Genomic DNA, 22,073 nt, shown 5'->3' on the forward strand with positions numbered 1-22,073 from the left:
CTGGTAATGGGGTGATTGGTAACAGATTTATTATTGCTTCATTGATAGAAGCATAGTATTTCAAAATAACTGAGTTCTTAAAACAAAGATGTAAGTACTTTTAACAGAACTTAAACTTAAAACTTCCCTTCAAAGCATTATTTTGCTTTTATTTTTCAGAGTGTCCTTCATTAAGTTGATATTTTTATAAGAATTTCTTTTTACCACTGCAGTCAGCCGTTCGGTCATCCTTTCTGGCTGCTTTTAGTTTGTGCATTTTCAGTGGAGCTTTCCGCTGTGTTCTTGCAGACCCTTGGCTGTGCAGCTGCTTGTGTTTCTCTGCAGTGTCCAAAATTTCAGCTTCCCAGTGTACGTGGAGCAGTACCTGTCATCGTACCAGTTTCTCTGCTGGTTCTAATTAATCTGTTGGCTTTTTTTTTCTTTTTGCTGAAAAAATATTGTCACATCAGGATTCTCTGGATTATGCTAGACCTTTCCTTTGAACTTAGAAGTAATGGATCGTTGTGATAGTTCCTTCTGTGTGTATGGAAGTCCATGTTTGGATTTTGGAGGACCTTATCTACTAGAAGACAGCGTGTAAGTGAGGACTCGCATTTGGAACAAGCTTCACCCGCTGCTGATTTGAGCACAAAAACCTAAAGTGAACCACAGGGTAATTCTGCCTTCCCCACAGCTCAGAGCAGGGGCAGCTAGATCAGTTCATGAGGTCCTGCTCGGTTGTGTCTGTGGATGGAGATTCAAGGGTTTTGCTGGGCACCTGCTCCAGTGGTCAGCTCTTTCAGAGTGTTGTTGTTGTGTTTTTTTTCTTTGCTCCTTAGAATTTCCTGTCCATCAGCTATGGCTGATTCCTCTCATTATGGCACCACAAAAAGCATCTGGTTCAATCTTCTCTTCACCCGCTCATGAGGAAGCTGGAGGTAGCAGCAGCATCTCCCTTTGGCTGGATCCTTGAGGCTGAGCCTGATTCTCATCCTTTCCACATGGCCTCTGTGCATGGGTTTTGCGGGGCTTGCTCAGATGTGTCAATGTGTGGTACCATGCCATGAAAGCTGGTGCACTCTCACAAGTCCTTCACTTTCCTTGCCCCGCTGGTGCCAGTCTGCAGCCCAGCATGCAGCTGACCTTTGCTGCACAAGCATGTGCTGCTGACTCATCATAAGTTTTTCCCCTAGCAGAACCCACATGTCCATTTCTGCAACGCCATTTCCACTTGGTCAGCCCCAGCCCTTCCTGGTGCAGGGGCTGTCCCACACCGGCTGCTGTGTTTGCTCTTGCCTTCTCTGATCTGCACAGTGGCTTCTCCAGCCGTGTTGCTTCCAGCAGCCATTCCCTCTGCTCTGCCACCCATGTTTGCAGAGGGTGCCCAGCTTGCTGAGGTTCGGTTGTTCCCCGTTTATGAAGACATTAAACAGTGCTGGCCCCAGGATCGATCCCTAAGGGATGCTGCTGGTGACTGGCCACCACTGGACTTTGCACTGCTGAGCACAGCAGCCTCACACTGGAAGTGGCCAGTGCTGTCCGGTGACAAACAGTTGTGGCATTAATTAGTATTTGTATTGTTAGCTTTCTCAGAGTTCGAAATGCATTAAATTGTTGCCTTTTTGGGAGTAGAGAGAGTTTAATCTTTAATTGGACTACTTTTCTGAACGAAGCCCAAATAATTAAGCTTAAGTGATAGTCAGATCCAGGCGTTCACCCTGTGGGGTGGTTCGCTAGCTGTGGAAATCCAGAGAAGCACCAGTGAAAAGAGGTTCCCTGCAGCCTTGAGTTTGCTGTGGTGAACTGTGTTCCCCTTGTTACCGAAGTGCACTGTGGCTTGGGAGTGGAAAGGCTGCAGATCCTGACCTTAGACAGTCTGAATCTGAGGGAGTAATTTATACTATTACCTTAAAATCTCCATTGGTTGTTTTCTCATAGTGAAGCAAGTGCGTAAGCCTTTAACATGAGACTGTGTTCAAGTGAGATTGATGTTCCTGTGGTGTAAGATAGCTAACAGCACACTGACTGCCACTTCTGGAGCTCCGGAGATATAGCAGCCAGGCAGGTGGCAGAGCTATGACAGACCCAACAGCTTGCAGTGTATCAGCAAGATCCCATGCAATAAATGGGAGTGTTTGTTAAGTAGGCACCGCTGTTCCAGTTTCTGGTGATCATTTCAGAATGATAAAGCAAGTGAATTCTCAGCAGCACATGTAACATTCTGTTGTCTCACTAAGCCATCAAGTTAAAGCCATCAAGCTCTGGTTTTTGCTCTAGGAGCTGTTTTCAGGTCAAATATATCTTTCTCTCTCAGTTCCTGTTCTTTTTTTGGTCTGAGTCGTCCTTTGGGTGCGTGTTCCTGCAGAGCTGGGAGACAGAGTAATTATGTCCATTTATTGAGATTGTATCTGCACTGTGTACGTGTTTATAAGTCTTTTCATTTCACAACTTCCAGTATAAAGTTCAGACTAATATATAACCTGTTTTAGGCTGTGCTTGTCTGATAGCAGGAAAGCTGGCCTCCCTACTGAAGTGCAGGTGTCCTTCCAGATAATGGAGAAACGTGGCACAAGGAGGATGGATTAAATACGATGCTGTAAGTAGTTCCAGCAGTCAGTCGTGGCTCTGCTGGTGCACACTCTCTGCTGCCAGGTACCAAAGATGTATCTGAGCTGAAGTGGGTCCTTGCAGATACCATGTTTGGGCTTGGTGGAGACAGCTGCAGCCCAGCATGTTGTGGGGGGACTGGAAGAACTGCCCTCATGTGGCCCTCATGTTAGTTCTGAGTTCCTAGGCAGATGGTTCAAATCAGGGCTGAGGAAGTGTTGCCAGAAGTAGAGAACCTCTGGCAAGGCCTCTGAGTTGGTGGAAAGTCATTTTGCTTTTGATGTGCTGTTCTAGATTTTGAAGTTTGTTAAGAGATGAACTGGAGACCAGCATGGAGGTACAAGGCTTTGGCCTGTCCTGTGCTGAGAACAAAGCCCCTCAATAGGAACAAGACCTGAATTCCACGCAGAGCAGCACAGGGTTCGATTCTGCTTAGTTCATGAAGGGAAGCATTACCCAACAGTTCTTCCTGTGGAGACAGATTTGAACATGAGTGCCCCAAGCTGTGGTGCAACAAGATGGCTAATGGGTGGCTGTAAAGCCAATGAGCTCTAAACTCAGCTGCTACTGCTTGGCTGTGGACTGATGGCACAGCACAGGGCTGGAGCACGGGTTGTGCTCATGTATATGCTCAGAGCAGAAAAAAAGCAGCCTCCAAAGCCAGAGAAGCAGAAATTTAGTGCAGACAAATGAAGGGTATTTGCTACTTACAAGAACACTTTCTGTGATACATTAAGCAGTTGCTCAGTCTCATCTTGAAATTGATGGGTGGATGTTTACTTTTCTGTTTCTCTTAAGGTTCTTTTTCTTGACCACATGGCCTTTTTCTTGACTGAATCTCTTATCCTGCTGAGTCTGTTGTGTGCTAAACAAAATCAATTGCTCTTTCTTACGGAGATTTGTAGTGTAGCTTCCTTCCACAATACAGTCTCCAGAGTGGGTGCGTCCTGACTGATGTGAGCAAAGAGGCCAGCCTGGAGGTGGTGGGAACCTGCCCAAGAGATGCCATCAAACCACAGAAGAATGAGGTGAAGCATGATGTTGTTGAAGTGTTGTTCACCTTATCCTATGGAAAAGGGAAACGTGATTTGTTTTAGAGCTTTTACCTCAAGCACCAAAAGGCTGTGGGATTTCGGCCTTCCTTTAGTGTGAAAATTTTAAAACAGACAAATAAAAGCCTTTCATTCTAAATGTTCTGCCTTTTCGTAAGTCTGTCTGAAAGCCTTGGACCTGAGCAATTCGGCATGCTTAGAGAAAGGCAGAAAATGTAGAGCTGAGGAACTCCTATTATTGTCCTGGATCGGGTACTTCTGTCTGAGAGCTGTACTATGCCAGTGCCATGAGCCTGCTAGGCAAGTTAGGTATGATACCTGAATCATGCATCACTGTGAAGGTCATGGCTGGTCAGAAGTTGGTTTGAGTAGTCCTTGTGTTGGTCTTCATCAGTGGTACAAGTCAGAAGCATGAAGTTTTTACTCTGTGGAGCAGTGATGCATCACAAGTAGTTTTGATGCGGTCAGCTCAGCTGTGAAAGATCTGCAGGTGAAGTGGAGAACATGGGAAGCAGCCTGAGTGCACCACTGGACTGCAGCCTTTGGCATACGTGCACTGTGCAAGCCAGAGGATGTGTCGGATTGCTGACATCAAAGCTCTAATAGAAGCATTCCTTTCTTTTGGACCCTTACTAGATACTGAGATACTCTGTGAGGTCCATCTTCTTCCTGGCTATAGGCATGGGATCCTTCTCTGTCTGACTTCAGTCTTTCCATACAGCACTGTAGTCTGCCAGTCCTGCTTCTTCTGTAGCCTTACAATTGGCATCCTGGCCTCTCATCCTATTTTGTGCCAGCTTTATGTAATTGTAGGACAGACTGACGAGATGATTCCAGTCAACCGTTCAGAACTGGCTGTTGTGTAGTGAAAGCCTGCCTGCTGCCTGACAGGTTTTCCTCATACTGTGGGTGTCACAGCAGAAGCACAGCCAGGGGTGCTCCAAGCACTCATTTTCAGGAAGGACCTGTGAAAGCTGAAAGAACAAAGTCAGCTAGACTGTAAAATCCATGGGCTTTTCTTATAGCTGGACTTTTTTTTGTTTGTTTGTGTAAAACTGCATCCCTACTTGATTCTAACAAGCCAGCTGAGAAATGAGAATTGTAGAAACATTAAAGTTGAAAAAGATCATTAAGATCATCCAGTCTGACCATCAGCCCATCCCCACCATGCCCACTAACTCGTGTGCCATATCCAGTGCCATATCCACACAGTTCTTGAGCACATCCATGGATGGTGACTGCACTGCCTCCCTGGGCAGCCTGTTCCAGTGCTTCCCCACTCTTTCAGAGAAGAATTTTTCCCTAATATTCAATCTGAACCACGCTGTAAAGCACCCATCCTAAAAACACAGCACAGGATGACATTGCTTATTAGCCAGAAGTACCTAATGAATTATGTGCTGTTCGTTTTGCTTTTGTCATTGTTTGCTGAAAAAATTACTAATTATGCCTAATGTTTTTTGGTATTTTGTGAGAGTAATTAGGCTTTATCTGTTTCTGCAGTTTCAGCATGGAATACTTCACATTGTCAGGGTTTGGCAGTGAGTAGGAACCAGTCTGCTGTTCTGAAGACAAATTCTTGCTTATTACAGATGTATATGGGGGATACCTCCATCTCTGTTTTGCTTCAGCGAGTGTAGACCTCGCATCTATCTGGCTACTGTAGAAAACAGATTTCCAGTATGTACATTCTAGCTAAGGTTTGTTTTGTACCTATAAACATGACCACCAAAACATTGGTGTTACAGAAGAACTGTTGTTTTTCTTTGGTAAGTAACAGATCTAAACGTCTATCCTCAGCCTGTGTGCTCCATTGAAGTGATTTCAGTTGAGCAAACCTGTTGGATCATACTGGAACTTTGTCATGTTTCGTGTTTGAAGCACTACATGTAAAATTTCTATACTCCCTGTAGCTCAGCTCTTTTTAACGATACCCATATGGCTGATGCTGCTTTTTAACATACTACAGCTGTAACCTTTCAAGTAGCTGAATAGTTATTATTAAAAAGATCAGCACCATTTTTCTATAGGAATCTTTGTGACATCCATTGGAACCTTCTGCTGCTCCCTGATCATCATTTAGATAAGCCAAAGAGTACATCTTCCAATGTAGTGGCTTGTCTCGTCTTGAAACTTACACCGCAGCTTTATTGGAAATACCATGGTCACATTGCACTGTGTGGAGCTTCTCCTGTTGGCAGGAATAGAACAAAAGGCAAGCATCAGTTTTTAAGATCCTTCTCTCCTCCTTGAGGCCGCAAGGAGTTCTGGTCTGTTTGAGCAGGAATTGCTTTTATTTTGCAAGTAGAGTGACAAAAGCTTCGTTATTTATGGTCTGTACAGCAAGGAGCCCATTTTGCTGCACACCATAGGTGAATACAGTGCCTTGTCCAGCTTCTTCCGATCATCATCTGCTTTCTGCCCTATCATAGCTTTTAGGATGTGCACAGCTGTTCTGATTTTGGCACTCCTGTGCATCAATTAACAGTGGAATTTCCACATTACGTTTAAGAAGAAAAGAAAATATTACCTAAAAATAGTTGATTGAGGCATTCTTCTACCCTCATTTTAAACAATTTACCTCCTGGTGTAATACAACTGGACTGTAAGGAACAAAATGTGCTGGAAGGTTTAGGAAGCCATACAAGCCCAAGTGTTGAGAGGCTTTGATACATGCAGGTAATGTAGGAGGCTCCCCAGAGCTTGAGGGTTTGATTCAACTCCCATGTCTTTTTTTGTTCGGCGTGTCTTGCCGAATCAGGTTCTGGGTGTACTTTGTGACAGTGAATAAACCTGAGCTGTGCTTTATAGAGCAACTTTCACCTTTGGGCAAAGTTGAACAGAGAATGCTTATTTTAGAAGCGGTTTCCTGGCAGGCTTTCTGCAGCGTAGCTGTAGCACTCATTAGGGTTCCAAGGAAGGCTTTCCAGCACTATTTTTCCCCTGTTTACTATGCTTGACTCAAAGTCAGATTCTAGCATTTCAAGCAGTTCATCTTCAATGTCACCGTTTCAGCACTTCAGAGGAGGAGCAAATGAGCGCAATGCTCTGCCACCAGCCAGGTTAAAAATAAGTAATTGGATCGAGCATCCCTTCTGGCACAGGAGTCCCTGCTAACCTGAGGTGCTCTGCAAGTTGGCTTCCATTTCATTTCTGCCTGAAAGAGCATTCTGGGGAGCTTTGCAGGAGATGAGCTAAATCTCAGCATCCACCTGTGGTTTTGCTCTTTGCCACGATGAGATGAGAGGGCTCATAAGGTACAGATGTTGAAGGGGTGAAGGATCCGTAGCATTGGCAGGCTGCTGTCAATATCACATAAAAGCAGAGCTAACATTTCCGGTGCAATTTGAATGAATGGTAACATCCTCATCTCCTTCAAGTCCCAATAATGTTCTTGGCTGGATCTGAGAGGAGAAGGCTGTGTGTTCAGGGCAGTTCCTGAGCCATGCTTCTGTGGGGAGAATGGCCTGCTGAGGCCAGCTCAGGCCAGCAGCCAATGGAGCAGTCCTCTTAAATTCTTAGCTGAGCTGAGTGAGCTGTCTCACAGCAAAGCTAGAAGATTACAGATAGTAACAAAAGGGAGGATTCCTCCACCTGGCACCAGGGTGACTTTTTGGATTGACCTAAGCAAGTCAGGGAATGGCACTTTGAAATTCTGTGACGTTCTCAAGCATGAGCACCATCATCCTTCAGGCTGATGCCTGGTGAGGGCCAGGCCAATGTTATTTTTCTGATTGGTAGGCAGGATCTCTTGTAGTTTTCCATTAAGAATCTGCTTTTCTTTGTGTCATGCAGCGTTGTTCTGTGGATCGGGGTGCTTTGTGTTTCCTCAGTTAAAATCTTGTAATGCCTTCGTAATGTAAACATACAAACTGAAGAAAAGTATTGATACATAGAATCATGATGGAATCATAGATCATGGAAAGGACCTGCAAGATCATCTAGTCCAACTGTAAACTGCATACAATTCCATACATTGCATTCAATCAGTTTTATGAGCTAACGAGATGATTTGAGCACTTGTATGTGCTGGAGTTTCCTTTGCATATTGTCCGATGTTGCTGCTTAAATGTTTCCCATTCAGGTTGTTCTTCAAAAATGATTGGGTCTAAATGGAGTTTTATTTCTAGGAGCCAATAGCGAGTCTCTGATAATTTCTTGCAGTGGAAATCTTGACATTTCATTGTGAAAAATGGTGAAATATAAATGCAAGGTTAGGTGGTCTACTGAGGTTTTGGTTTTAGAGCTCTTTGTTCTGAGCTACGTTGGTCTGAAGAAGATAACAGCTGCTGACGTTATTTCCTAATAATAATTTTCTACTAGGTTGAAGTCTTTTGCTATCGTTAGAAGGTCCTCATTTGCAGGTGACAAACTGAGATCAGATCTGGAAGCAAAAACCTGAAGACTGAATAAAAACATCTTGAGTGCTGCTTTTAAGCTGCTAAACTTGATAGCACTTCCTGGTGGGTGACAGCTTTTGAGTGAGTTCAAGGACACTGCTGTTCAGATGCTTTTGTCACTTTTGTTTCTGCTGCCAGCTATCATTAGATAGGAACGTGGAACCACTCACAGTGTGGCACCTGTCAGTGCTTTTCTGTCAACCTGTGCATGCAGGGCTGGTACTGTACCACCCCACATTCTCACACCCTAATCTCAGAACTAACTCTCATATGGTTGTTTTGTCAAAAACTGAATGGAAGCCATTTCTCAATATCATTCTCTTTCTGAATGAATGATCACCGGAGATCATTCAGCTTTCTTAATGAGGTTTTTTAATGGTGATGGCTGTATAACGTTCTACAAACAATCACTCCCCAGGTGCAGTTAGTCACTGAAGGGAGAGCTCGTTGTTACCTTTGCTCTCAGCGACTGTAAAGTATCATGAAAGCAGCCTTCAGTAGGCAGGAACAGTCCTCCTATTTCGGAATGTGGAGTTAAGTGCTTAAAACATTAAGGTGTAACTTTGTTTTCTTTGCAAAGCCATACTTCATTTGCTTGGATGTGCCACGATAGTTCCTCTAGCAAATGAGGTACGAACTAGATCAGTCATCACAGAACTCAGTTTTATGAGCAACCTGCTCAAAGTGAGGTGGAGCCCATAGGAGGAAATAAGAAATACAGCTGTAGGCAAAGTGCTGTGGAATTCAGTAATTCAGCTGACAGTGTTGGGGTTTTTTTATATTTTCTGTGCTCCTGGGATCATTGTGGATAATGAATCACCTTTTGTTGGCAACGGTGAAATCCATACTCCCCAGATTCATAGTGTAAAATCTAACTGGTATCAGTTATTACTTCATCTGATGATATAAGCATTAATTCACCGGGGAAGATGAGGCATGCCTGAGTATCTGAACTGTGTAGGTAGCCACCCTCCAAAATGTCTGCTTGCTAAGAGAAGCAGTTCAGCTTTTGATTTGAAAAGGATTATTTAGCCAAACTGAGCCAAAAGTAACACTGTATAGATTGTTGTTTTATTTTTGAGGTAGGGGGAACACAGGCAAATGCTTGTCTTTGCTTAGGGGATATGAGTCCTTGCTTAGTAAGGGGGTTTGTAAAGAGGTAGACATAACAGTTAGGAGTCCAGAGAGAGAAGTTCTGAGCTTCTTACTTGACTTGTAGCCAACAGAACCTGGCTCAAGGCATGGTCTTTCAAGTGGTCACTTTAAAGTGACCAGGCAGTTTGCTGCCGTCCTTCTGGATCTGCTGTCCTCTGCAGTAAGAGAGTTCCAGAAACATGCCCAAATGGTTTGGGAAGGTGGGGGAAGAAAAAGTGAGAGCTCAGAGGTTCTGCTGCACGTGTGTTTGTGGTAGGCTTTTCCATCCAATTTCAGATAGACAACATAAAGGCAAAAAGCAATCACTTCTGGCGCAGAACATTCCTATTACTTCAATAAATTAAAAAACTAGGAACAGATATGGCAGAAAGTGATGGGCAGCCCTTGTAGGGGAGGTGTCAGTGCTAACACGCAGGTGGTGTGTATGTCTTTATGCAGTAGCTGGTTCCATTTTCTGAAAGCTTGAATGGGAGCTGGGCAGACCCATGGGTACCTTTCTGTGGATCGTCTGCCTTAACAACAGCATGAGGTACAATTCCATGAAATGGGATGAACTCATCAACATTCAAAAACATGTTAAAAATTGGAATTCTTGCTGTCCTCACCTGCCTTCTTCTGGACATGTCATCACACATTCCCATCCATTTCCTTTTGGTCACATATTCATTCAATCTTCCTTAAGCTAATTTTAATTTACTAGTTCAGATAAAGCAGCCAACAGCAGATGTTGAACTAATGAGCTCCAGAGGTGACACAAGGGACTATCTGTCATTGCGGCGACAGAATAGGGTAAACAGGACTGAGAGGCCGTAGTGAGACCCACAGAGCATCTTTTCCTCTGTTGGGACTTTCCCCCAGCCAGTCAGGCACCAGAATTGGCTTGGCAAGGGGACAGGGCTGGGGTATTTCAGCTGTGGAATGAGGAGCTGCATCTTACTGAAACCATTTAGAGACCAGTAAAAGTCAGCATATAACCCACTCTTGTCTGTGACTTATCCATAATGTCACGCTTTATTGAGCTGCCAGTTCCTGTGCGTAGCTGTGGAAGCTGTGGCATGGTCTTCTCTAACAGAGTTTTCAATCTCTGTCTGATTACCTTTTGATTTTGTTCATTTACTCCTTAATCCTGAATGCAATAGATCCTTGAAAGACTTAATGCTAGGCCAGCGTGTTAAATTGGTTGTACAGAGGAGCCGACTTGAATCTGAAGTACTTTTTGCCTATTGAGAGACTGGATGGAGGAATTTTAAAGCTGTAAGAGAAAATAGATTTTTGCAATTGCTGTTTAAGGTTACCTAGTGCTTCAGCGGTAAGTACTCATAGTGATGTTATTGTGTGAGGGTTTCGCTTGCCTCTTGTGCTTAGAAGTTGGGCACATGAATAAACTAGAATAGATTTGAAAATAAAGCATGGGTTGAATTGTATTCTGAAATCACAATGCAATTGAACATACTGCTTAAAAATCCATGTGTATTGTGAATGCTAAGTGAACAAAAAGCCTCTGAAATGACAAACTGTAGTGGAATGAGCATAACTTCCTGTCTTTTAAAATCACTCTTTCTTTGGAGAATGTCTTACTCAGACTGTTGAATTGTCTTGCAGGTGGATTCACCAATGAACTTGAGGAACCCACATGACTTGGTAATACTAATGAGACAAGAAACAACAGTTAACTACCTCAAAGAACTGGAGGTAAAGCATAACATTAACCACTAACGTTTCTTAAGGTACAGGTTTTTTTTGTAGTGGTGTCAGTGATAGATGTAGACAAGGAACAAAAGTCATTATCAGCATAACTCCGACAAATGGATGAAGAATTCTTCAGATTTCAGGATTTTTGTGGCTCATGTTTGTTGAATTGGTTATCATTGTCCTCAGTTGCATCTGCATTTTTTAATGTGGTTTTGTTGCTGGCTACTATATTCCAGAACTTTTTATGGAGGCGTTGTCTTAGATTTGTTACAGCAGCTACTGAGTGTACATCCTGTAGGCAGTGAGAGTACACACACAGTAGGCTGTGAATTTCCCTGTACGCCTCTCTGGGCTGGTCAGGCCATTTTCACTGCTCTGTCTTGGCCATGTGAGAGAGCTGGTCACCACTGTTTTATTTAAAGCCCCTTTATTACAGAACTTCAGAGTGGCTGAGGTTGGCAGAGACTTCTGTGTCCATCTGGTCAAACCCAGAGCCAACCACAGCAGGGTGCCCAGGTGGCTTCTGAACGTCTCCAAGGAGGAGACTCCACAGCTTCTCTGAGCAACCTGTGCTCTGTCACGTGCACATCACAGAAGTGCTGCCTGATTATTGTTGGAGTGGATTTTGAAAACACTCTTCTGAAAAGAGCTTCAGTGAACTTTAAACGGATAACTTTCATGGGAAGTAGAGCTTAAATGCCTAAAGCTAGTAGCTCTCAGACATTCTTTTGGCCACGCATTCACTCCTCTTTCTCTTTTGCCAGCTTTCATTTTGTCAGATGAGAGTATCTAGCTAAGAAGTTAAATGAGCACCTGAGATAACCTCAGGCAAATAGAACAGACGTATAGGAATGAAAAAAAAAAGCAGGACTGCTCCATATGAGACTACATTCAGCAAGTCTTTCTTGTTGAGGTATACTCATCTTTGTGTCATTGGGCATTTTCGCTGTGGATGAAAAAATTACTGTAGGCTGTTCAGGACATGGGTTGCAGGTTTGTAAATGATTAATGCACAATTTGTGCCGTACAAATGACTTTCAGCAAAAATGATTTTCTTTTAAGATTTTGCCCAAGATGCCATTAATGCGCATATGTCGATTACTGCATGTTAGTGTGTTAGCAAATATATATGGCTTTAGTTAAAAAGGCAAAATTTCTTCTCATGTAACACATGCAAATCCTCCTGATATTTAATGGATTTTCAGTTTGCAGATCTGGGTGAGAATTAAATACAGCATAATGTCCTGAGCAGATCCTCCACTACTCATAGGAATAGGGTTTCTGGAGTGAAGGGTAGTCCCAAATGCACACCGTAAGCTGATCTACACAAATTATTCTCTGCTATTCTTTTTGGCCTGCTGCCTCAGTTATACTTTACATACTGACTGGTTAAGAGTTCATTTTGTTTGCAGTCTCTGATACTAATTTTGTGAGGTTTTGAAGTGTAAGAGAAGGGTTCAAATATGACAAAACTGATGCATCATTAACTACTATTTCATTTTCTGAGTGGGCAGCAGTGCATTTGAAATGCTATAAGCCTTCTTTCTAGGTACGGCAGGAAAAATAAAGGCCTGTTTAAGTTGTATTGTCTCTCAAAAGTAGTCATTTTCTCTCTAAATAGAACTTTTTACATATCTTTCAAATTGATTTTGATTTAAGGAAAAAGCTGAATTGTTCACCTGTTCACTACTATACAGTTTGCTTTTGTCAATATGCATTTTTCTATTTTCCTTTTTCTGCTTCCTACAGAAACAGTTAGTTGCTCAGAAGATTCATATAGAGGAAAATGAGGACAGAGACACAGGGCTGGAACAAAGGCATAATAAAGAAGACCCGGACTGCATTAAAGCAAAGGTGCCCTTAGGGGACCTAGATCTGTACGATGGCACCTACATCACCTTAGAGAGCAAAGATATCCGGTAATGAGGTGTTTTGTATTTTAAGATCTTTACTGAATGGAAAAAAAAATCTCTTCCTGCAATTAAAAAGAAAAATACTGTCATGTGACTGTTCTTTAGGTGACAGTTGTTTTACTTTATGTTAATGTGAAATAACATTGAAACAACATCTACCTCTAGTTACAAAAGAGAGGTACTGTCTCCCTCAAACTATGTGGCGTTAGCCGTTACCTGAGACTTCTCATTTCTCTTCCCAGGCTCCCAGTCAGCGTAACTCTGTAATGATATGAGCAGACGTAAATTAAACTGAAGTGCATCATGCAAAAAGCGGTTACGTTTGCTTGAGTGTTGGGGATTTTTTGGGCTAGATGTGCTTCTTGTAGTGGGAACTCTCTTAAGTTTGTATGGAAGACCAAGATGCTGAAGCTCGCAGTCAAACTTTTTCGTATGCCTTTAGCAAATAAAGGCTGTGTGGGCAGTCTGACATGCAGCTCTGTTTGTATTTTTTCTTCAGAGCTGACTGTTTTGATTTTTGTACTTCTGGTTTTTTGACCATGAGGTGGAAAAATATGAGTTTTGTCCTCAGATACCTTCATCTGGGCCTTTTGTTCCACCTTTTTGTTCTTGTTTGATTGTGAAGTTTGGTTTGTGGGGGAAGAAGGGGTGCAGGGCACATTCAATTGAGTCTGCATGCAGGGTCATTTGCCTGGCATATAAAGGATGAATCATAACCACCAACACACATGAATTGTACCAGTGATACACTGGGTTGATAGTGATGCCTTTTGGCGACTGTCCAAATGTTGCTATCTTCTCTAAAGCAGATAGCAATTTATTTATCATGTTGTGTTGGCATCCTGGGAACTGAAATGTGGAGAGGCATCAGAAGTGGTGCAGTGTGTGGAAAGGGGGAGTTTTTGTAACAGTGGGTGAAATCACAATAGCGTGTCTGTCAATTAAAACATTGTATCTCTTAAACTGTAAGGTATGTTGGTCTGGAGTCTACTGTGTTATGTTCTGTTCTGTCCTCAGGCCTGAAGACTATATAGACACAAAGTCTCCGGTGCCTCCAGACCTGCAGCAGCCAGACTGTACAAAAGTTCTTGATCTTCCATACAGCATTCATGCTTTTCAGCACTTACGGGTAAGTGAGCAAATGGATATGTGTTGTTTTATTTCTTCCTCTATCTGGAAGAGAAACAGTAAAGTCCTTGGGGCAACTGTGAGTCAAGGCTGAAAGGTAATGCAGTTTTTTGAAGGCTGTCTTGGTCTTCTTTATAACCACAATTTTACTGTTATTGAAGTACTTGATTATAGGAGAATGCTTCTGTCAGATGCACATTTGTCTCCTGTTTCTACTGGTCTTGTTTTAGAGAGTGTTCTTTGGATTTTGTTTTCATGACGTTTCATCAGTAAAATGGCAGTTTTTTATGTGTGTGTTTAAATGTTTCTATCTTGTGGATTGCTTCAGTTGCAAATTAGAGAGTGCTGAGCAGGGTTATTATGCTATATGGAGATTCAGGGTCAGAAATTTGTTGGCGTGGCTGTCAACATTTCATAACGTAGTTGACTGTCTCTGATATCTGAATGCCAAGCTCTAACCCAGAGGATGAGATAATTGCTCTTTGCTAATGCAAAGTTCATCTGCTTTAGAATGATCACAGCTGAAGTGTGATGCAAAAGTTGCTTTGGTCAACAAAGTTGTATGAGCAGATTTTATAATGCACACCTAGCTTTAGCACTCATCTCATTATATTTATTTTATTACTAGTCTCAAAAATAATTTTTCATCTACAAGTACGTATTTTCCTATGAAGAAAACAGGAATGGAAGTTTTCTAGTTCTGTCTCTGGGTCTATATGTACCTTTTTTATTCAGAAAACAAGAAAAGGGAGCGATTCTATAGTGTGTAACCTGACAAACATGAGTTAAGTGCTTCAGTGGAGACTAGTGACACGGGTAGCTACCAAGTAATACAAAGCTATCAGAAGTTCATGCTTATCCTATAGCATTCATCAAGCAAAGGCTGCTTTTGGAAGAACTGATATTAATGACTGCTCAAGTGTTTTCGTATCAATAGTAATATATGTTATTCATCTGGCAAAGGTGACACTATCCTGTGAAGTCACGGAGATCTTGTTATGAAAGGATGGTAAGAATGTGAAATAGTAAAACAGAAAGTCATGTTCTTGTGCAGATTTCTCAAGTATTTAATTTCTCTAAAACTAATCTTCATTTTTTTCTTTTAGGGTGTCCAGGAAAGAGTTAATCTTTCTGCACCCTTGTTACCTAAAGAAGATCCAATCTTCACATACTTATCACGGAGGCTGGGAAGAAGTATAGAGGAAATAGGTCATCGTATTTATGACGGGCTAATGAAGGTATGAAGCTGTAAACTTACAGCGTGTTGAAAAAGAGTGCTGGAAAGTCCTCAGAGGATTAGATATGCCTAGTACATGCAGTCACATCCAGTACTAGCCTTTCACATGTATTCTGGTTTTATGTTTCAGTTAAAAAAAGGTAGAGTAAAAACCTTTTCTGCAAGGTAAGCAGAGGCAGGATAAAGCATTAGCAAAGCCAGTAAACAGATACTGTCATCTTTAATAACTCTTTTACTTTTGTGGCCTATATAGAGGGCACATTCATTGTTCTGTTAAGTTATGAGCTTTTAAACAAAAATGCAGGTACTTAAAGATCACACATGCTTTTTGTTAAATGCCTTCCTGCAAGACACAGGAATTCTGTTTCAACTCAGAGTGTAGCTGCAGTTTCATAAAATTCCATCTCTGCTTGGTTCATTTTGAGCTTTCACCAGTATAAAATGCAGGAGTGGTGTTTCTTTCATACATCTGTGTGCCAATTCATTCTTCCTGAATATTCACAGGCGTTGCCAAATGCCAGCTTTCCAGAGGAAGAGGAAAACTTAGAGCAGGTTAATGCTCAGTTTTCCATCCCTTAGTAATTAAAGCCATGAATGACCTTTTAGTTCATCTTAGTTGACAGTACAGTTCTTGTGTTTCTCTTTACTGCAGAACTCTTCTTCCTGGGTACTTTATAATATGGCTTCTTTTTACTGGCGAATAAAGAATGAACCATACCAAGTAGTAGAATGTGCCATGCGCGCCCTTCATTTCTCTTCAAGGTGAGAATTGCTGGTGAAGATATTTTTTGTCAGATGGCTTTTCTAGTTATCCTAATTACTAAGCAGATTTTTAAGAATGAAATAAATACTGTTACTTATTCTTAGGTTATATATGTGGTTTAGACACTATTTTTTTTTCAAAATCCATATTTAGTATGTAACTAAAGAGTGAATGTGTCCTTGTGCACAATCCTTACCTAGTCTGACCTTTTAATGGCTTTTTTCTTTATCTTTTTTTTTTTTTTTAATTAGGCAAAATAAAGACATTGCATTGGTAAATTTGGCAAATATTCTGCACCGAGCTCACTTCTCTGCGGATGCAGCTATTGTGGTCCACGCAGCTCTGGATTACAGTGACTTCTTTACCAGCTATTACACTTTGGGAAATATATATGCAGTAAATATTATCTTTACTTTTCAACACCTGTAGAAAAACAGTATTTAATCTTTCTGTCTTGATTTGTAATGCTGTAGTCTTTTACAGTGCTTTTTGTTTTACACATATTACATGCTTGATGTTTATGTTTCTGTTGAAATATTTTCACCCAGAAGTCTGTCTTTGCCAAAAGTTTTTATTTGCACTTTGACAGAAATTCAAGGGAAATCTTCCCACAGCCTCACTGTAAAAGGTACAGTGGCTTTAATTTCTGCAGACAGGCCACTCATTACTGCAGATTAGATTTAGAGTTGATGACTTATTTAAAAATCGAGAAAATTGATTAAATATCACAGGGTAACAGCTCATTCTTTCTTCATCTCTCCATCATTCTTCAGATGCTCGGGGAGTACAACCACTCGGTCCTGTGTTACGATCATGCTCTACAGGCCAAGCCAGGGTTTGAGCAAGCTGTGAAAAGGAAGCATGCTGTATTATGTCAGCAAAAATTAGAGCAAAAACTGGAAGCTCAGCATAGGTAACTAAAGCACCACCACAGTGGAAATGCATACGGTCTCAATTTGTTGTTCTGCTGCAGCAATTCTTTACATTTCAAATAGAATAATGGTGATTTACTTCTTAAATTTCCTAGGCTGCACGATAAAGTTATTACTTTAAGCAATCCAGAACAAGGCTGAAAATATACAATATTATGTGAAAAGCTGTTATGTTAAAAAGCATTCAAAGTTAATATTTTCTACTGTCTAATTTTCAAGATCACTTCAGCGAACCTTAAATGAATTGAAGGAATATCAGAAGCAGCATGACCATTACCTCAGGCAGCAAGACGTTTTAGACAAATACAAGCTCATCCAGGAGGAACAAATCCTGAGGAACATAATTCATGAGACCCAAATGGCAAAAGAAGCTCAATTAGGTACAACTTTTCAGAGTTAATGCTTATTATAGCAATGAAGAATTACATGTATTCAGATTAATCTCATAGAATCTTTGGTGTTGGGAGGGACCTTTAAAGGCCATCTAGTCCAACTCCCCTGCAATGAGCAGGGACGCCTACAGCTGGATTAGGGTGCTCTGAGTCCTCTCCAGTGTGACGTTGGATGTCTCCAGGGCACCACCTCTCTGGGCAACCTGCTTCAATGCCTCACCACCTTTACTGTAAAAAACTTCTTCCTAATCATAGAATCATAGAATCGCTAAGGTTGGAAAAGACCTACAGGATCATCCAGTCCAACCATTTGCCCATCACCTGTGGTTCTTGCTAAACCGTGTCTCTCAACACAACGTCCAAATGTTCTTTGAACGTGTCCAGGGTTGGTGACTCCACCACCTCTCTGGGCAGCCCATTCCAGTGCCTGACCACCCTTATGTCTGATCTATATCTCTTCCCACTTTTAGTTTGAAACCATTTCCCCTTGTCCTATCACAACAACTCTGCTGAAGAGTCTTCCCCCTCCTTTTTTTTATAGCTCCCCTAATGTTAATGTCAGGATGTAACTTCTTTGAATATTTTGGTGGTCCTGAGTTGCTGTTCTGTTTTACTTATGAAAACTAGTGATTATGGAGTGTTCTCAAAATAGGCACTTTTTGGGTCTTTACAAGATGGAATTCCTGATGAGTGGATTTTAAAAAATAAAAATAAACACTTATTTTGGAGGAAGTGGGGCTTTTTTTTTTTTTTACTGTACGCTTCCCATCTCCTCAATTACCCCACTTAGATTGTAGAATAACATGTTTTGTGCTATGCAGGGAACCATCAGATCTGTAGATTGAGCAACCAGCAGCACAGCTTGCACTGCCAGTGGGACCAGCCTGTTCGCTATCACCGTGGGGACATTTTTGAAAATGTGGAATATGTTCAGGTTTGTCTCTGAATTGATACCACTGTTTTAAGTTGCGTCCCGTTTTCCCCATTAGCAAAATAGTGGAGGCTTCGGGAGCTAGCTGTGTCTTTCTAGGAAGGACGAAGATTACTCACTCGAGGAATTACAGCTTTCTCTCATTTAAACGTACTACATTCAGGTGTGCTAGCAGGAGTATAATCTTTAACTTTCCTTCAGAGAGGACAGGAAAGAGACAAAGATTCCTAAAACTTTAATTTTCTTTTTAAATGTACATGTGGGACATGGAACTACTCTTTTAATGGAAACAATATTCTAATAGGTAGCTCAAAAGTGTGTTTGATATCTCATTAATTATCTCTACAGCCTTGAAGTGGTTTGTAATTTCTTTTGTTTATTATGCTATTGTGCGACTAAAGCGATGTAACATTTGCTCACTCCTTCCAATTTAATATTTTGTCCCTACCAGAAGGAGCAAAAAACTGCAGTATACAATTAACAAATACAAGAGCAGATCTGCTTTGTGATCAGTTTAATGAGTGCTTTCGTAGCCCTAAAATAAGGTGTTAGCCTGATTTAACAAGTATGGCTATTTGTATATCTTCAGCTACACAGTTCACCAAGAAAATCTGATACAGGAATATTGGGAAGCTTTGAAAGCAGGGTGTGTTCTAACACTGAAAACAAAACCAACACTGAGAACAAAAACCAACCCACTGATGTGATAGAGCTACACATAATGATTGTTGTTTAATTTGTTTCGTAATGTGGAATGTGTTGTGGAGTTTCCTGTTATCTGGTTTAAGAAAACAGGGATATTTATTTTTGATTGTTATTTTCTTCTTGGGTTCTTCCTATTCAGATTATCAAGATGGGTTTTGCAGGCCTTAAGACTTAGTAACTCCAACTTGAATTATAGAGATACATGGTTTAGATACGTAGATTTTGTTCATGATCCGCTAGAAATGTTTGCTTGATATCTTTTAGCATTTTTTGCTTATTTGTAGTTGTATTTTCATTGTTTCATCTTTTTTACAATATGAGTATTCTTCTATGGTGTGAATGGATCAAGTTTAAATATCTAGTTTTTAATGATACCCAAATTTCAGCTTATTAGTGAAGTTTAACTACATAAATAGTGGGGTAGACATTCCACCGCTAATATATCATCTCTATTCTTTATGGAATTCTGTTTTGTTTCCAGTTTGGTGAAGACTCTTCAACTTCAAGTATGACATCTCTGAATTTTGATCTTCATGCGAACCAAAGTGGCCACAGCCAATCCTTACAGTCTTCCCCTGTTGCTCGTTCCATCGTTTCAGTGTGGAGTGTAGAATCCAATAGAGTGAGTGAATGAAATAGGTTTTGCTCTTTTGCTCTTTTGCTCCTTCAAAGAGGAGTTATAAAAGTGTGCATCTTGTCCTTGTTTGTGTGAAACTTCTTAGCGCTTCTTTAACATGCTGAACATCTCTGTAGTTTCTGTGGACCAGTTTCCAGTCATTTGGAACACAGGGTTGTTCTTCGTAGCTGCTATAGAAGTCTGCTGCAAGTAAAGCAGTACAGCTAGAAAACTGAGCTGCTGTTCGGGAAAAATTTGGAAAATAATAGTTCTAAAGGTGTCTACTCTTTTGTTCCTCCAGATTAGTCCTTGTGTTCTTACTAGCTTGTACATTAAAATACTAAAAATGTTGAGAAAATTTTTTTTTTTTTTCCCTTTAGGACAAACAGCACCTTCTTTGGCCTCAGCGTTCAGAATGTATGAAATCTTTCCCCAAAATTCCTGATCCAGAAGAGCTGCCAACTTATTTTCTGCCCCCAGAAAATAGAGGATTCAGGCAAGCGTTAATTTTATTTTTAAATATTTCTAATATAGTTTCATATTTATAATTTTTGACACTTAATGTTTTAATGAGCATTTTCTTTCTGGATAGGGTGGATGCAACTCATGTTCAACAGCACAAGTGCGTTCAGATCTCTTCCTTTGGCCATCCCAGTGAAGGAGTGATTTTTTTTTTCCTTTACTGTTGTTATTTCTATAACTGTAACAGACCAAATTTCATGGTGATTGTTCCTTGACATTTTAGTACAAGGTGAATACATGAAACATCTACAGTCTTACTAAAAGAATGAGGATTTAAGTGCAGGTATGAATGTGGATTATTCTTTTGGGACAGAGGTAGAAAAACAGCTTAGTTGTGGAATAGCCGACAGTGCTTACTATTAAATAGGGTAAAATAAGAGTGTCTGTGCTGCAATAGCTACTTTCATAGGTCATGATAATGTTATGCTATTCTATTCACTTAGCGCTGCAGTGATGGTAGGGAAGCTATTGATTCGTCTTGGTTCTCCTTATTGCTAGAATCCAGTCAATCCTAAATATCCCAAGAGAAGCTGTTGGGCATGAAGACACCCAGGTACCAGACTGTTCTTCCATTACTGATGCTCGTAACAATGAATCTCTCTACCTACTCGTCAGAGAACTAGATGGTAATCTAGATTTGAAAATGAAGATGCCGGATGATCAAGCAAGACAAGTAAGAGAAACATCTCACTGCTTCTCGTCTGTTTTAAATTTTTCCTCTTTTTTTTTTGCCTTAGAAGTCTTATTCAGGATATCAACCATTTCTGATATTTAGAAGATGACTTGCTTGCTTCCCATTTTTTCGGAAATGTGGAATCAAGTGCTTTCTAATAGTGCTGGAGGAAGGGAGAGCTTGTTGCTCAGCATAAGGCTGTTGTCTGACCTCCCTTAAATGGTGACCAAAAGCAAACAAAAGAAGAAAATTAATTTATTTAAAACTACTACTTTATTTTGAAACTTCTAAGAGTTACTTGACATGATTCATCTTCTTGGGATTTCCAATATCACTTGTATTCTTCCAAATTGATAACTTTAAGGTGAGATTACTCCTTCATATTGTTTTTTGTAGGTTGGCTGCTTATGTGATGTGAATATATAATGATTGATTTAGAAATTACTTAGTAAACTAAACAGGATACTTAGGGAAGAGAGGCTTAAATGACCAATGTGGCTGTATTTTGTAAAACTTCACTTTTAAAAATGAAATCCCTCTGTCCAGATCTTGCATTCTCGAATCAACAATCAAGCTATTACACAGGAGAAGATGGAAGCATTTCTTGATCATGCCATGAAAAAGGTAAGTCAAAATTTGTAGCACAAGATAAATGAAGAATTCTTATTTAAAGCTTCTTTCTATGCTGATAAAATGGTCAGATTTGTTTGGGAAGTAAAGATTTGTTGTGCCTGTGAGTGAGATGAATCTAACTTGAAAATTCAGGTTTGTAAGAGAAGCCCAAACATACAGAGAAGCAGCTATTTCCTTTAGCTCAGTGCATACCACGCAGCCCTGTGGTTAGTTGTTCTTTTTTGTGACTGCAGGACATAGAGCATCAATGTATTAGCTAATCCTGACAGATATTTGTTTAGATGAACAAAACAGCTTGTACCTACTCCCTCTTCCACCTCTCCCAGCATGTCTGCCTTTTGCTCTTCCTCCTCCTCACTAGTCCCCAAACCCTATACTCCAAAAGCAACCAACCCACTGTCAGTCTTCTGTCAGGATAATTAGCACTCTGGGGCAGAGCATATACATCTGTGTAACACCCTGCAGAATGCCACCTCCATCTTGCGTGGGGCCTTTGAGAGTCATCACTGTTCAGTTGACAGGAAGCATTGAGATAGAGGTTGGCTCTTTTTGACGTGTCAAGCTGATCTCTCTCAAATTAACTATCTTCTATAAGTTGTGTCAAGGCAGTGTATGTATGTATTGTTTTGAGTCTAAAATCAGTAGCATTTACTATGTGCATCTGTCTTACCCAGAATAAGAAAAATTAGCAGTAGGAGTTGATCTCTGTTATGGTGTTCAGAACAACCCTATATATGTCTAAT

At 40.8% G+C, this 22,073-nt stretch overlaps 1 protein-coding gene across 2 annotated transcripts in view; it reads left to right on the plus strand.

The window, feature by feature from the left end:
• The window catches only part of TTC17 (tetratricopeptide repeat domain 17), a 56,288-nt gene that overhangs the window by 4,856 nt on the left and 29,359 nt on the right, over nucleotides 1-22,073 (plus strand). For both annotated transcript variants that reach the window (XM_015287199.4, XM_040701409.2), the window contains exons 2-14: nucleotides 10,796-10,885; nucleotides 12,635-12,804; nucleotides 13,816-13,927; nucleotides 15,033-15,164; nucleotides 15,816-15,925; nucleotides 16,178-16,322; nucleotides 16,700-16,839; nucleotides 17,078-17,238; nucleotides 18,072-18,184; nucleotides 19,368-19,508; nucleotides 19,883-19,998; nucleotides 20,523-20,697; nucleotides 21,244-21,321. In XM_015287199.4, coding sequence (XP_015142685.4) covers nucleotides 10,796-10,885; nucleotides 12,635-12,804; nucleotides 13,816-13,927; nucleotides 15,033-15,164; nucleotides 15,816-15,925; nucleotides 16,178-16,322; nucleotides 16,700-16,839; nucleotides 17,078-17,238; nucleotides 18,072-18,184; nucleotides 19,368-19,508; nucleotides 19,883-19,998; nucleotides 20,523-20,697; nucleotides 21,244-21,321 — 1,683 coding nt within the window. The remainder of the gene's footprint in view (nucleotides 1-10,795; nucleotides 10,886-12,634; nucleotides 12,805-13,815; nucleotides 13,928-15,032; nucleotides 15,165-15,815; nucleotides 15,926-16,177; nucleotides 16,323-16,699; nucleotides 16,840-17,077; nucleotides 17,239-18,071; nucleotides 18,185-19,367; nucleotides 19,509-19,882; nucleotides 19,999-20,522; nucleotides 20,698-21,243; nucleotides 21,322-22,073) is intronic.

This window comes from Gallus gallus, chromosome 5 (assembly GCF_016699485.2).
Source record: "Gallus gallus isolate bGalGal1 chromosome 5, bGalGal1.mat.broiler.GRCg7b, whole genome shotgun sequence".
NCBI lineage: Eukaryota > Metazoa > Chordata > Aves > Galliformes > Phasianidae > Gallus > Gallus gallus.